Genomic DNA, 16,013 nt, shown 5'->3' with positions numbered 1-16,013 from the left:
GCCCAGGATAATCAACTTCACTCACTCCAGATTCATTAATTCTTTTTATTCAAAGCAGAAAATATTGCAGGAGCTTCAGGCTCCACAATTCAAACTGCACAAACCTTAACTGTCCCTCCTTCTCCTTGGGCCTCTGAGGAGCAGAGCCTGTGCTGTACTGACTGCAATAGAGCTGCATTCCCTTAGGCAGCACAGAGGGGTGTCTGACACCAACTTCTCCCAGGAGAGACAGGGAGTGTGGGCAAAGGAAAGGTCTCTAAGGGCCAAATACATGGAGCCGTAGACACTAGTCCTGCTCCCTGGCCAACCTACTCCTGCCCCACAGAGTTCTAAGGGACTCTAGGGGCAACTGGAGGGTGTCACTCAGTCACTTCCCCTTGGGCAGATTCCTCCATTTCCTGAGGGAAAAAGAGAAAAGGGAGAAGTTAACAAGGATGGTTCCAGATGTTGCTTTCTTCCCTCCTTGTGGGGTAGGTGGCCCTATAATTGTTCTGACTGTTTTCTCAATGCTGACCCTTTCATTAGCTAAGGCTAATGGCTCGGGCCATTTTGTATGGCAGATGTGATGTAGCATGTTTCAGAGGATGTTTTACACACTGTACTCTCTCCTGGGGCTCGACTTTAGGCTCTCTTTTTTCCCCTTAATCTAAAGAAAAGACATTCAGACTGAAAATCTCTAGTCTTTCTCCTTTCCGAGTCTCTTCCCCCCACGGCCCCCCACCCCGCTTCCCTTGGAGGGAGGGATAGCTCAGTGGTTTGAGCATTCGCCTGCTAAACCCAGGGTTGTGAGTTCAATCCTTGAGGGGGCCATTTAGGGAACGGGGGTAAAAATCTGGGGATTTGGTCCTGCTTTGAGCAGGGGGTTGGACTAGATGACCTCCTGAGGTCCCTTCCAACCCTGAGATTCTATGATTCTATGCTCTAACCTGTTCCTCATCCCGGTGTCGCTGCCGTGTCTCCTCAGCCTCTGCCCGCTCATCTTCCTCAAAGAAATCCTTGTCGAGACGCTCAAGACGGGGAAGCAGCACCAGAGCCTCCATCCGGTATTCACTTTCATCAGAACAGGGATTGTCCATCAGCACCAGTGCCCGCAGCATGGGCAGAACCTGCAGCTTTGCCATCTCCTGAGGGTTCAGAATCCCGTTCCCCCTGCAGAGGGGTGATGGTGGGGAAACAGGGAGAGAGAATAACTCTATTTATTGAGATCCCCCAGTAAAAATAACAATATAGTGACTGAATAGACATGACCTACTGAAAGGGACTCATCAGCAAACAGCCCTGAGCACCTGGGGCTCCCCAAACTGAGAGACACAAAAAGAAAGACCTTCCCCTCTCTGGATTTCCTTAGGTGTCTCCTCGGTGTACAGACAGCCCTTTGGATCAGCCAGTGTCATCGCCTCCCCTGTATAGCAAATACCTAGGAGAAAAGGGGATTTGCAATCAATAGGGTACTGAAGGGGGGAGGGCGGAGGGACCAAAGAGGATTTTAGCAAAGGGTACAAGGTGCAGCAGGGCAGATCCGAGATGGATGTGGAGGGGCCAATCTCTCTGAAGGAACACAGTGGCAAAGAGAGGCATCCTAAAGTGGTTGAGGAATCAGAGAACTGGGGCCCATCAAGGTGGCTTAGTCTGGGCCTTAGAAATCAGTGGGCTGGGAAGACCAACCCCAGCCCCACCTGCTGGTGAAGACTGGTGTCTCCAAAGCAGCTAACTTGACATGCTTTGAGGAGAGCAGTCCCATTGCCCACTGGGGGTTCCCAGCACTTTCCAGAGCCAAAGTTGATCAGGGGAGGACCCACCGCAGATTGAGGTACTGCAGACACTTCATGCTCTTAGAGAAGCCATCCAGAGTCACAAGCCTGTTGTCACGCAGATGCAGGGTCGTAAGCTGCACCAGTTCCTCCAGGCCCTCAAGGTGGGTAATGAAGTTTTGGGCCTGAGCACCAGGAAAGGAGAGGAGAGATTGGGGTGAGAGAAGGAAAGAAAGTTGGAGAAAGGGAGGAGAGAATCAGAATAATGTTATAGTGCTAAAATCCCTTTCACTTTCCACATACTCATCACCCCCAGTGCACTCTTCTAAAGTGCACCCTTCTCTGGGGTGGGGCACAACAACTGTTTAACAATCCAACAACAGTGCTGTGCAATGACTTAGGATAGGAGGCCCAGTGGAATACTGTTTCCAATAGAAGCTGCAGGAAATTTTTTAGGAATAATGAGTCCCGCAGGGGGCTGAGGCACATGACTTGAGAGGAGAGGCTGAGGGAACTGGGCTTGTTTAGTCTGCAGAAGAGAAAAGTGAGGGGGGATTTGATAACAGCCTTCAACTACCTAAAGGGGGGTTCCAAAAAGGATTGAGCTCCGCTGTTCTCAGTGTTGGCAGATGACAGAACAAGGAGCAATGGTCTCAAGTTGCAGTGGGGGAGGTCTAGGTTGGATATTAGGAAACACTATTTCACTAGGAGGGTGGTGAAGCACTGGAATGGGTTACCTAGGGAGGTGGTGGAATCTCCTTCCTTAGGAGGTTTTTAAGGCCCAGCTTGACAAAGCCCTGGCTGGGATGATTTAGTTGGGGTTGGTCCTGCTTTGAGCAGGGGGTTGGACTAGATGATCTCCTGAGGTCCCTTCCAACCCTGATATTCTATGATTCTATGATTGAGACTAAAATAATCTGAGTTGGGATTTGAGTATGAGGGTTAACACCCTGACTTGGGCAAAGGGATAGGGGATCTTTGACACCTACAAGGACCCAATAAAAATGTTTTGTGAAAGACTTAACCTCCAGCAGCATTATGCTGAGGCAATGGGGCCAGGACTGGCTCCAAGGGGAGAATGTCCCCTACTGAGTAACCCACACCACTCCCTGCAGCACAGTGGCCCCTAGAATTACACTGGGGCATTGAGATCATTACCGATTAGAGAACAGAGTGAGCCCTACAGTTCACCCACAGCACTACCAGCACAGTGCCCCCTACCACAGCAGTACCCAATCTGTGGCCTTGGGTTCTAAATTATCATTCTGTGCGTTTGATTATGAATTGAAAATGTGTTTGCAGGGTCACAGAGCTTGCCAGGCTGGATCAGCCCAGTGGGCCATCTAGTCTGCCATCCTTGCCTTTGACAGTGGCCAGAAACAGACACTTCAGAGGCAGGGGTAAGAAAACTGCAAGAGCCAAATGTGAGATAATCTGCCCCCAGGGATGGTTTAAACCCTGAAACAGGGAAGTGTTATGTTCCTTCCAATTTTTTGTAGGCTTTACTGTTATAACTGGATATTTTTGTTATCCATATAAATGTCCAGTCCCTCTTTGAATCTTGCTAAGTGCTTGGCTTCAACAACTACCTCTGTCAATAAATTCCATGGTCTAATCACATGTTGTGTGAAAAAATATTTCCTTGTATTGGTTTTTAATTTGCCACCTTTCAATGCCATTGAATGTCTCATTGTTCTTGTGTTAGGTGACAGGGAGAACAGAAGTTTCTGATTTATTTTGTCTAGGCCAGTCATTATTACAGTTATAGGGACAGTTTGGAGAAGATGGGGAAAAATAGGGTGAAGCTTGTGGGGAAACGGACAGAAGAATCTGTGCCCACTAGAGCGCACACCCTTCCAGAGCATGGATGGAACCCAAGATTCCTCACCATTGGTCTGCTGTCAACAAACATCTGTGAAACCCACTGGGAAATGTGAAAACATAAGAATGGCCACAGTGGGTGAGACCAATGGTTTATCTAGCCCAGTATCCTGTCTTTCAACAGTGGCCAATGCCGGGTGCCCCAGAGGAAATGAACAGAACAGGCAATCATTGAGTGATCTATCCTGCCCAGCTTCTGGCAGTCAGAGGCCAAGGACACCCAGAGCATGGGGCTGCATCCCTGACTATCTTGGCTAAGAGCCATTGATGGATCTATCCTCCATGAACTTATCTAATTATTTTTTTAACCCCATTATAGTTTTGGCCTTCACAACATCCCTTGGCAATGAGTTCCACAGGTTAGCTCTCCATTGTGTGAAGAAATACTTCCTTTTGTTTGTTTTAAACCTGCTGTCTATTAATTTCATTGTGTGACCCGGGCTCTTATGTTAAGGAGTAAATGATACTTCCTTATTCAGCTAGTGAGCAGGAGCAGCTAACAGGGGAGTTTTGCGAGAGAGTTCTCCAGGTGAAGGAGGAGTGATTACGTGACCTTTGGGGTAAGTTTGTTGTCTGTAGTGTGTGTGTTTGTGTTTGTAGTGTGTTTGCTGCTTGCCTGAAATATACCGTGTGGTCTGTTTGTTTGGGGGACCGTGTGCTGACCATGTGTGTGCTGAGCCTAGCGGCCTGCTAGGCATAGCTGAGAGCTTCTTAATGAAGCTTTGATCCCTAAGCCCTTTAGCACCCATCAACCCTTAACCAGGGGGCGGGGCTGCTCAGGAAGACCAGGGCTTTAAAAAGCCTGCTCCTAAGCGACCAGAGGAGCTAGTGACCAGGAGCGGCTAACAGGGGAGTTTTGCAAGAGAGTGTGAGCCAGGGGGCTAGATACACTTAACATTCTTTAAACTTAAAGCCAAACACCCCCCGATAAAAACAAAACAACAACAAAGGAAGGAGCTGCAGGAGGAAAAAGACAATGCAGGCGGAAGTCCAGCAACAGAGTGGGAGCTACCTAGTTTATTGCACCCAATGCAGCACGTATGATTACCTGCCCTATGGGCAGGTGGTGTATGTGTGCATGCAGTGCAAGGAGCTCCTGGTCCTCAGAGACTGTGTACGGGCTTTAAAGACTATGGTGGCTGAGCTGGAGGAGCTAAGGGAGACAGAGAGGTACATAGATGAGACTTTCCGGGACACTGTAGAACGGTCCCACCCCCGGTCTGACAGCCTCTGTGCTGTTGAGGAGGATGAAAGTCTCAGGGAAGGAGAGCATCCAACTGGAGCAGAGGGAAACGATCCCATAGTTGGGACCCTCCTTCCAGACTATGTTGTGGTATCCTCTCGCACTGAGGATACCTCTCTGGGGGAGGGAACTCCAGCTATTAGGAAGAGACAGGTAATAGTTATGGGGGATTCAATCATTAGAAACATAGATAACTGGGTTTGTGATGACTGGAAGAACCACATGGTGACTTGCCTGCCTGATGTGAAGGTTGCGAATCTCTCAAGACATCTAGATAGACTTACGAGTAGTGCTGGGGAGGAGCCAGTGGTTGTGGTACATGTAGGTACCAGTGACATAGGGAAGGATAGGAGAGAGGTCCTGGAGGCCAAATTTAGGCTGCTAGGTAAGAGATTGAAGTCCAGGACCTCCATGGTGGCATTCTCTGAAATGCTTCCAGTTCCACACGCAGGACCAGTTAGCCAGGCAGAACTACAGGGTCTCAATGTGTGGATGAGACAATGGTGTAGCGAGGAGGGGTATAGATTTGTTAGGAACTGTGGAAGCTTTGGGGAAAGGGAGAGCCTATACAGGAAGGGTGGGCTCCACCTAAACCAAAATGGAACCAGATTGCTGGCACTTAAAAAGGTCGTAGAGCAGTTTTTAAATTAAGGGCTGGGGGAAAGCCAACAGGTTTGGAGGAGCATGTGGTTTGGACAGAGACATCCCTTAGAGGAAGATCTATTAATGGAGATTCTTTATGTCCTAGTAAGGAGGAGAGGATGGAAAATGATAAAATACAGGGAGGATCTGATGAGAAACAGTCAAATGAAAAAGAGTCCCATTCAATTACACCATATAATGGCAGACAGCTAAGAAGTGACAGGTTTTTAAAGGGCTTATATACCAGTGCTAGGAGTCTAACTAATAAGATGGGCGAACTCATGTGCCTCATTTTAAATGAGGATATTGATATAAATAGGCATCACAGAAACTTGGTGGAGTGAGGATAATCAATGGGACACAGTAATACCAGGGTACAAAATATATCGGAAGGACAGAACAGGTCGTGCTGGTGGGGGAGTGGCACTGTATGTGAAAGAAAGCATAGAATCAAATGAAGTCAAAATCTTAAATGAACCAAATTGTACCATAGAATCTCTATGGATAGTCTAATAATAAGACTATGCTGCCTGGCCACGCCTTTGCGTAGGAGCCAGAGGGGGAACATGCTGCTGCTTCTGGGAGCTGCTTGAGGTAAGCACTGCCCAGAGCCTGCACTCCCTGACCCCCGCCCCAAGCCCTGATTCCCGCTCTCTGAATCCCTCAGTCCCAGCCCAGAGCACACTACTGCACTCCCAACCCCTCATCCCCAGCCCCACGCCAGAGCCTGTACCCCCAGTCGGAGCCCTCATCTGCACCCCTAATATCATGAGCATTCATGGCCCGCCATACAATTTCCATACCCAGATGTGGCCCTCAGACCAAAAAGGTTGCCCACCCCTGACATAGAGGATGGCAACTTATACTGCTATCGGTTACTCTGTTAATTGAAGTGGCAGAGGTCTGTGCAATGAATCCGAAGGTTCCAACTTTGCTGATGACACTCCACATTAAAAGAACATTATTAAGGCTGCACTCAAAAGTTAAGAAATGCCATAATTAAAACTGTCTATGCAAACTGAATTCGGCTCCCCTTATACAGGGGCGGCTCTAGCTTTTTTGCCGCCCCAAGCACGGCAGGCAGGCTGCCTTCGGCGGCGTGCCTGTGGGAGGTCCCCGGTCCCGCGGATTCGGCAGCGTGCCTGCAGGAGGTCCCCGGTCCCGCGGCTTTGGCATAGCCACCACCGAATCCGCAGGACCAACTGACCTCCTGCAGGCATGCTGCCGAAGGCAGCCTGACTGCCACCCTCACAGCGACCTGCAGGGTACCCCCCCGTGGCTTGCTGCCCCAGGCACACGCTTGCTGCGCTGGTGCCTGGAGCCGACGCTGTCCTTATACATATGCATTATGTTACAATCTTCAATGACATAATCACATACTATTTTTTCCACAGAACCACTGCTTCATTCAGTGCACAGGATGGCTGGTGCTCAGGGAGTAAATCAGAGGAAAGGAGGCTGTTTTCTGTAGGACCCCTACCTTGTTTGTTGCAGAAATTGGAAGGCATGCACTGAAGGAAGCACAGAGTTGCAGGAAGAGAAAGGAGGATCTCATGGTTAAGGCTGCGCTGGAGAATTGGATTTTAGCCCTGTCTCTGCCAGAGAGTTCCTGTGTGATGCTGGGCAAATCACTTCAACCAGACTTTTCACAGGTGGTCACTAACTGTATGTTCCTCATTTTCAGGCATCTGATTTGAGAGCTGGGGGCTGATCAGCAGAAGTGCTGAGTGCTCATATCTGCAACTGAAGTCAATGTGAGTTCCGCTTTGAGATTAGTGAGACGTGATTTTCATTTGCAGAAAACATTTGGTTAGACCCTATCAACTCATGATCTTCCAGGTGTTCTATTATTCTCCTTTTAATTATAATTTCAACCAATTTGCCAGGCACAGAAATAAGGCTCACTGGGATGTAATTCCCTGGATCACCCCTTGAATATTTTAGGTACAACATTTGCTACCTTCCAATCTTCTGGAGCAGTGTCTGATTTTAATTAGAAATTGTATATTATTGCTAGTAACTCAACCACTTCATTCTTGAGCTCCTTCAGCACTCTTGGGTGTAATCATCTGGGCCTGGGGACATATTACTGTTTAATTTATCAATTTATTCCAAAACCTCCTCTACTGACACCTCAATCTGGGACTATTCCTCAGATTGATCTCCTAAAAAGAATGGCTGGGGCTTGGGGCTCTCCCCCACATCCTCATCAGTGAAATCAAATGCAAAGAATTAATTTAGCTTCTTTGTAACAGCCTTGTCTTCCTTGAGTGCTCCTCTAGCACCTTGATCACCCAGTGGCCCTACTGATTGTTTGGCAAACTTCCTGCTTCTGATTGTACTTTAAAATAAATTGCTGTTAGTTTTTGTCTCTTTAACTAGTTGCTCTTCAAATTATTTCTTGGGCTGCTTTATTATACTTTTACCCTTGATTTGCTAGGGGCTGGGCTCCTTTCTATTTTCCGCAGTAGGATTTTATTTCCAGTTTTTAAAGAATGCCTTTTTGCCTCTAACCACCTCTTTGACTCTGCTGTTGGGTCATGGTGGAATTTTGTTTGTTCTCTTACTGTTTGTTTTGATTTGGGGTATACATTTAGTTTGAGCCTCTATTATAGTGTTTTAAAATCATTTCCATGCAGTTTGTAGCCATTTCATCCTTGGGACTGGACCTTTCAATATCTGTTTAACTAGCTTCTGCATTTTTGTGTAGTCCCCCTTCCTGAAATTAAATGCTGCTGTGTTAGCTTTCTTTGGCATTTCCCCCCCTACAACGATGTGAAGTTTAATTACATTATGGTCGCTATTATGAAGTGATTCAGCTATATTCACCTCTTGGACCGGATCCTGTGCTCCACTTAGGACTAAATCAAGAATTGCCTTTCCCTTTGTAGGTTCCAGGACTAGCTGCTCCCAAGAAGCAGACATTAATGGTGTTTCTGCATCCCATCCTGAGGTGACATGTACCTACTCAATATGGGGATAGTTGAAAACCCCCATGATTATTATGTTTTCTGCCTTTGTAGCCTCTCTAATGTCTCTGAGCATTTCATAATCACCTTCATCATCCTGGTCAGGTGGGCGGTAGTACATTTGTACTGCTATACTTTTCTTGTTCAAGCATGGAATTTCTATCCACGGAGATTTGATAGCACAGTTTGATTCATATAAGATTTTTACCGTATATATAGTGCCACTCCCCCACCAGCACAACCTATTTTGTTGTTCCTGTGTATTTTGTACCCTGATATTACTGTGTCCCATTGATTATCTTCATTCCACCATGTTTCTGTGATGCCTATTATATCAATGTCCTCATTTAATGCCAGGTACTCTAGTTCACCTATTTTAGTATTAAACTTCCAGTGTCTGTGTATAAGTGTAACCCATGTGTCTAATAGTGAGATTCCTCTTTAGGAGACCCAATGGGGGGAGGTGGGAGTGAGCTGTGTCTGGATCATTGTTGCTAGGCAGATTAAGCACTCCAGAAGCTTCTGGAATTGGGTGTGGTAGTTTTGGGTCTGCTTCAATAGGTTCCCTGTTGCTGGAGTCAGACTCCATGAGGGCAATGCCGTGGCCCCCGGCCAGAGCGGGACCAAGTGTGTGGTGAGGCTTGAGGGCCAGTTTAAAATGTAGCTTGCCCACCCTTGTTATAGACTCAGCAGACTGTCTAGATTTGGTGACCAAAGACTCTAACTGAGACTTAGGTGAACAAAATCTAAGCTTTTGGGAACTTTCAGTTTCTTCTCACTGTATTTCTGTGGGGACTGACCTGTTCAGATTTTAATGTGTTTTCTTTATTTATGCTTATGTATAACTGTGAAAGTAATGTCTGTGGATTATAAAATAGCCATGCCATGTTGTAAAAATTAGATTATAAAAGCTTATGATAAAAAGGTTATTTAATTAAATTAATTTCTTTAGTTCCTTTTGGGACTTGAATGTGGGGAGGTTGACCCTGTGCAATCCTTGCTGAAAACCCTGAGAGACTGAACTCTGGGTCTCCAGCTACTCTTCTATGGGAGTTGGGTTTTTTTAGGCACTGGATAAGGGTAATGAAGTGAACTCTAGCCCCCCAAAGGTTACATAAGCACTTGTACATTTTGTCAATATTCAGCTGCTTGCCTCTTGTGTTATATTTAAATGGAACTCTTTTGTGTTTGTTTGTTCCTCACTAGCTCTTACCTGCACTTCACCAGCTTCTTCCTATCCTCTTTACTAGGATATTGAGTCCCCTTTAATAAACTCATCTCTAACAGGGGTCTTTGCCCAAACTGTTTGCTCCTCTGCCTCCATCGGCTTTCTCCAGTCATTAGCGTACAAAATCCTCTCAAGCTTTTTAATTTTACTTGCCAGCAATCTGGTTCCCTTTTGGTTTAGGTAGAGCCCATTCTTCCTATATATGCTCCTCCTTTCCTAAAAGGTTCCCAGTTCCTAATAAACTTAAAACCCTCCTTCCTATGCCATCGCTTCCTCCATCCATTGTTTTCTTAGGTAGTATCCTTGTCAAATCTAAGGACTTTACTTTGTTTACTTTTAACTTCGGGTCTTTGACTAATCTTATCTTACTGAAATCTCCCTTTACAAAGTCTAGGGTCACTCACTGTATCTTTTTTGTTGCCCTACCTGCCCCTTGGATGTTGAACCTAATTATATTGTAGTCACTATTACTTTGTGGCTAGCTCCTGTCACTGAATATTACTTAGGACTAATAGTTTCTCCTCCTGGCTGCTCTAGCTCTAGCTGTTCCAAGATGCAATCCTTTCAAATGCTGACAAGTTCCTTCTCAGACCTATCAGTCCTCAGTCTCAAAGAAAACCTGCACAACACTGTCAAAACTGGGGGTTAGAATCAGCCCTGTCACTGTCAGGGAGAAGGAAGACAGCATCATCTCCCTAAATGCCTCACACTTCATATCCTGCACCTATTGAAGATCAGGGGCATAGGTGGGTGCAGACCTGCCCACATTATAAAGCCCATCCCTCAGCTTAAGGGGAGGAACTACTGGACCCAAAACTCAAATGATTCCAGAGACAACAAAGGGGGAAAAAAGGATGGGAGTGCAGGTATCCAGAGTGGGCAACATACCTTACAGCCTTCCAAGGGGAGCAGTGGGGGCAAAAGACATATCTGGCTTTAAGACTAAGCTTGATAAGTGTATGGAGGGGATGGTATGATGGGATAGCCTAATTTTGGCAATTAATTTGGCAATTGATCTTTGATTATCAGCAGGTAAGTATGCCCAGTGGTCTGTGATGGGATGTTAGATGGGATGGGATCTGAGTTACTACAGAGAATTCTTTCCTGGGTTCTGGCTGGTGAGTCTTGCCCACATGCTCAGGGTTTCACTGATTGCCATATTTGGGGTCAGGAAGGAATTTTCCTCCAGGGCAGATTGGCAGAGGCCCTGGAGGTTTTTTGCCTTCCTCTGCAGCATGGGGCACAGGTCACTTGCTGGAGGATTTTCTGCACCTTGAGGTCTTTAAACCATGATTTGAGGACTTCAGTAACTCAGACATAGGTTAGGGGTTTGTTACAGGAGTGGGTGGGTGAGATTCTGTGGCCTGTGTTGTGCAGGAGGTCAGACTAGATGATCATAATGGTCCCTTCTGACCTTAAAGTCTATGAGAATCTAGGAGTGGATGGGCACAAGCCCCCCACATCTAAAGGTCCCTCCCTTCCCCCAACCTAAGGGGAGGAGCTGCCAGACCCAGATCTCAAGTGGTTCTGGGGGTACAACTAATGAAAAACAGGGACAGGAGTGAGGGTCACAGTCTAGAGGAGCTAAAGGAAGTCACATCCCCTGCAGCTGCAGGAGCAGGTCTAGCTGCGAGATCTCTGAGTGCCTGCAGTGCTTTATCTGCTGCAGTTGCTCAGCAGCTTCCCTGCAGGCTGCCTGCTGCATCACAGAGAGAAGAGAGTAACTCTGGTTGTTCCATTGCCTGCTGTGGGAGCCCCCAAAGAGTGCAGGATAGGAGCTTGACTCGCCCCCCTGAGCCTAGGAGAGCACCTGGCACAAGATGCTATTCTCCCTTACACTGCTACCCAGGGTAGCCAAGGGGATTGGTTAAAAAGGAGAAGCTGAGAGCCACTGACTGAGCATGTTGGGAACACACTAGATTACAGAATCTGCCCCAAATAGTTGATTGTGATCCCCTGACCTTTTTGAAACATGTTAGTCTCTCAGGCTGACAAGGCTGCACAGTGCTGGCCTACCACCACACTGGCGCATGGATGCCCCAATGGAGTCTCTACACCACTCTCGGTGGCATAATGCCCCTGAGGTGAGGTGCTCTTACCAGGTAAAGGTTCTTGAGCTTGGGCAGGTGCAGCCCTGCGGTGGTTTCTAGCTTGTTTCCTCGCAGCTCCACCGTGTGCAGGTTTGTCAGCTTCCCTGGATCCAGACCCGATATCACCTGGATTTCATTCCCTGAGTGACAGAGAAGGAAGCAGCAAAAGGGTTAATCCCTCCAGCGTTCCCTTCCCAGCACACAGCAAGGAGCACTTCTTTGTGGTGAGGCCTGGTACACACCCACCTCACCTTTAAGGTTGAGGCTGCCCAGGCGTGGATGGGTAATACCCTCTGTGTCCTTGATGCGGTTGTGGGCGAAGCTGGCAATCTGCAGGTAAGGCAGCTCTGGGAGACGGGTGCTGATCAGCCGATTCCCATCCACCTTCAGCCACAGAAGGTGGGTGAGGCTGCCCAGAGGAGACAGATCTCGCAGCTGGTTCTCTGACAAGTCCACATAACGCAAGTGAATGTAGTTCTGGAGAAGGCTGATATCTGTCAGGTCCCTGCCACAGGATGAGGATGTGAAACAAGCATCCAGCTTTCTTCCTCTCCTCCCTCTCCTCCCAGAGCTGGTCTCCACTCTGCCCCTCCTCCCCGTTGGGGAGCCAGTCCCCTCCTCTGCAGCCTACCTACATCTGGTCTGGAGAAGCTTCTCTGGACATAAGAAGGAGGGAGAAGGCAGATGGTGGAGTGAGCAGAGGGGTTGGAAACAGAGCCCGGATGGACCCCTGGGTGGAGACCCCTCCCAGGAATGGAGAAGGAGCTGTCAGGAGCAGGCAGAAACTGAGGGGAGGAAACCCAGAGAGGCTGTGAAGAGATAAGTCCATCAGATAGTGGTCTTAGCATTGAGGGCTGGGTGGGGAAAAATGGGAGATGGGGAAGGACAAGGCTGCAGGACTAGGAAGCTGGAATGCATAATTAGTGACAGCGCTGGTTCTAGGGGCAGGCGAGCAGGGAAGTTGACCTGGGTACCAACTTCCAGGGTCCCCAACCTCTCCTGAGCCGCTCAGGCATAGGGTGCAGAAAACATTTTCCACCCTGGCCAGCAAAACAGCAAGGGCTGCTCCTGATTAATGAAAGACATTAAGGAAGGTCTCTCTAGTACCTGGTGGATATGGCCAGCATGGGGCTCAGTTCACAGGGATGTGAGTTCCAAAGTCTCCCAATAATGTCCTCCCCATGACACTTATGGGTCCATGGATTACTGGCAACTGGTGGGTGAGGAAGAAGATAATTCAGGTGGCTGCTGAGTTTGGGATGGTGAAGTCACTTGAACAGCTCCACGAATCAGTGCAAAGGGCATAGCTCTGGGGGATGTCATCTAAGCCTCCCTACTGCTCACAAGTGGAGAGCTGCTGAGAGCATTTCCTGGAGTGTCCATCTAACTATCCATCTGTCATATCTACCCAGTCATTGTATCTAGCTGGACACTGATATTGGTGTTCTCATCAATGTATCTGGGCATCTACCTGACCCTACTGATCAGAGTGATCTGGAATGGGGTATCTCAGAGGTAACTTAGGGCTGGCTAACTGTGGTGAGGTCTCCACCAGGGCATGACGTCCTGCAACCTGTGAGTCTAACCAGAGAGACAGGGCCATAGAAATGCTTTGCTGGCCCAACAAGCTGAACACCAGTTGGCCAGTCATCTCCTGGTGCCAGCTTTGACTAGGGAGAGCACGAACAGGCCTATGTAGATACTGGGGGAGAAGCAGACACAGGAAGGGAGGAGGGAAACTAACAAAGTGACAAACTAACAAAGTGACAAACTCCAAACCCCATATCCCTTCCCATCATCCCAGGGTACAGTCAGAGGTAACTCATAATATGATCTGTCCAGAATATTGAGTGGGATACCCCACCAACCATGGCAACCCATACAGAAAGAAGCCACACTACTGGGCACTGCAATCCATTTCCCCATTAATTATCATTCCAGAATTTTCCCCCCAACCTTCTCCCATCCACCTAGAAAGGGTGCTGCAGAAAGGGTGTTGGCTTCTGCCCTGCTACCAGTGGGGAGGGGGAAGAAGGATTTGATTGTGCATGTTACCACACTCACTTTTCCTTTGCCTCTAGTTTCACATAGGCATGAGCCAAGCCATTGCCTGTTTTACACAAGAGGGAGAGGCCTTCCTTCATGATCTCCTCTGTAAGAAGGTGGGGAGACAAGCTCTGGAGTGGGGAGAGAAGGAATGGAGAGAGACAGAAACAAACAGTCAGAGAAAGAGAGATTTAGCGATAACATCACACAAAAATAAGGCAGGGTCAGTCTCTCAGCTCACCCCTAACCCCAGCCATGTCCCCCTACAGATTCCCTCCCCTCACGCTCAGGCTCCTCCTTTCCATGTCAGGCTTCCTTACCTCCTCCTCCTCCTCTGTTGGATCCTTCTCTTCCTCCCCCTCCTCTCCCTCCTTTTCTTGTTCGTTGGCACTGTACTCATCATCAAATTCCTCATCCGACATCTTCAGAGACTAGAAAAAGCCCCATTAGAAGAGAATTTAATTCTAGCCAGAGAGCCCTGACCAGCAGCCCTTGGGGGGCCTGTGTGTAACCCTGGCCTGCCAGCAGTGAAGAAAGCTTTCCCCTACCTACACCCACGCCCCCAGCTGCTGTGCCTTGGCCTGCGCTAGGGGCCCCCTTTGAGGGGAGAGAGGAGTTCAGTCTGTGCAGAGGCTCCCAGTCACACTGATGCAGACCCCAGTCCTGCTGAGAACCCATGACCTTGCCGCACACAAAGGGCCCTGAGAAATCTCCACCAGGTGGGGATTGGACATCAGCTGGGGCCAGAGGGGGCCTGGTGACTAGAGGGGAGAAGCCTCATATCCCATCCACCAATGGTGGCACCAATGGGTGCCCTGGACCTGCATCCAGACTGGCACCGGGGCACCCAAACCTGCCCCCTGCTTGTGGGGGGGGGGGGACTGACCCCAGCTGTGAGCGGCTCCAGGAGCCTGGGACCTGCAGGGAGAGGGAGGGTTTGTTTACTGCTGCTATGGAAACCCAGGCGGTAGGTGGGAACTCTTGCCAGGATCTGCTGCCATGGCAACAGTTGGTGATTGACAAGTCCCGGTGGGCGAGAGTTCCCAGGCAATTGGCAGGAGCCGGGCGTGGTTTGGCTGCCGCTCGCTGGGAGGGGGCGGCGCATGGTTTTGCATGAGGGGGTGGGGTCGTTTGAGAGCAGGGAGGGGGGAGAAGGCAGGAGCGGGGCTAGGGCAGGGCCAGTGCGCGGCTGTGGTGCGATCATAGCGCTGGGCATGGGGGTGGGGGCGGTGCAGCGCTTTGGAGGGAACGACTCGCTGTTCTGCGCAGGGGGCTGCAGCCTAACGCGGCTGAACGAGCACCAGCAATCAGAGGCGCTGGAACTAGGGGCGCTGCTGCACCACCGGCTTGAAGCGGTTCCCGTCATATACAGGGTTTGCAGTTTGGTTCAATGGCTCTCAGCACCCCCACTATGAAAACTGTTCCAGAAGGCCTGCCAGAAATTGCCTTCTCTGCGGAGCCCAGCAGCTCTGGATGGGAGGCGCTCGCCTGGCCAGGCTGTGCTGGCACTGTGACTGCCCTGTGCTGGGGTTGTGGCCGTGCTGTGCTAGTGTTGACCCAGGCAGGCAATGCTGTGGCTGCACTGTGCTGGCTGAACAGCGTCTGTGGATCCAGCACTGACATTTCTGATCTCTTGTCAGTTAAGCGTTTCCATGGAACCAGCTGCTGGGAATCATTTTGAACCATAGGTGCTGGAACTAAAGGTGCAGGGGGTGTTGCTACACCCCTGACTTGAAGTGGTTTCCATTATATACAGTTTTTACAAGTTGATTCAACGGCTCTCAGCACCCCCAGTACACAAATTGTTCCAGCACCTCTGTTTTGAATCCACAATGTTTACAAGCATCAGCTGGGAAACATTCAGGTTGAATCCATCCCAGTCAGTGACTGTCCAGACACTACCAGAGTGCAGCTAGTACCAACGTCCAAGGTGCTATTTCCATGATCTCTAATGTACACTATTTCACAGCCCTAATGTTCCTGTTACACAAGCTGTGACTCTTGCGTTCTGCTGTTCAGGGGACTGGACTGATTCAGTCTGTTCTGGTCACTATTGAATGTGCATCTTAAGCCCCAGCCCCCATAGTCCGTCTGTCACCTAGGAATTGTACCACAAACCCAGTTTGCTCCTGCAACCTCTCGGCGCAGTATCACTTGCCTGTG

At 49.0% G+C, this 16,013-nt stretch overlaps 1 protein-coding gene across 2 annotated transcripts; it reads right to left on the bottom strand.

The window, feature by feature from the left end:
- Positions 1 to 31: 31 nt before the first annotated feature.
- Positions 32 to 14,843, bottom strand: LRRC23 (leucine rich repeat containing 23). Of its 2 annotated transcripts, XM_039496911.1 has the most exons (8): positions 14,737 to 14,843; positions 14,171 to 14,281; positions 13,869 to 13,981; positions 12,056 to 12,309; positions 11,814 to 11,944; positions 1,800 to 1,936; positions 927 to 1,149; positions 32 to 398 (listed from the first exon to the last, which is right to left on the bottom strand). In XM_039496911.1, exons 2-8 carry the CDS (start codon positions 14,270 to 14,272, stop codon positions 360 to 362), a joined length of 999 nt encoding a protein of 332 aa, XP_039352845.1. In that variant the 5' UTR covers positions 14,273 to 14,281; positions 14,737 to 14,843; the 3' UTR covers positions 32 to 359. The 2 variants fall into 2 exon arrangements, with proteins under 2 accessions (XP_039352845.1, XP_039352852.1); XM_039496918.1 differs by lacking the exons at positions 14,171 to 14,281; positions 14,737 to 14,843 and adding an exon at positions 12,912 to 13,017.
- Between the last annotated feature and the right edge of the window lie 1,170 nt (positions 14,844 to 16,013).

This window comes from Mauremys reevesii, linkage group 1 (assembly GCF_016161935.1).
Source record: "Mauremys reevesii isolate NIE-2019 linkage group 1, ASM1616193v1, whole genome shotgun sequence".
NCBI classification, from domain to species: Eukaryota; Metazoa; Chordata; order Testudines; family Geoemydidae; genus Mauremys; species Mauremys reevesii.
Note: the sequence above shows the minus strand (reverse complement) of the source record. Positions and strands in the feature narration are given on the sequence as shown.

What these genes read in the sequence shown, in the direction of transcription:
- LRRC23 (XM_039496911.1), bottom strand. Translation starts at nt 14,272, where the DNA reads ATGTCGGATGAGGAATTTGATGATGAGTACAGTGCCAACGAACAAGAA. An exon ending in CAACAGAGGAGGAGGAGGAG is followed by an intron (nt 13,982 to 14,170) that starts GTAAGGAAGCCT and finishes TCCCCACTCCAG; the next exon opens with AGCTTGTCTCCCCACCTTCT. An exon ending in AGCTCAAGAACCTTTACCTG is followed by an intron (nt 1,937 to 11,813) that starts GTAAGAGCACCT and finishes CCTGGTGCTCAG; the next exon opens with GCCCAAAACTTCATTACCCA.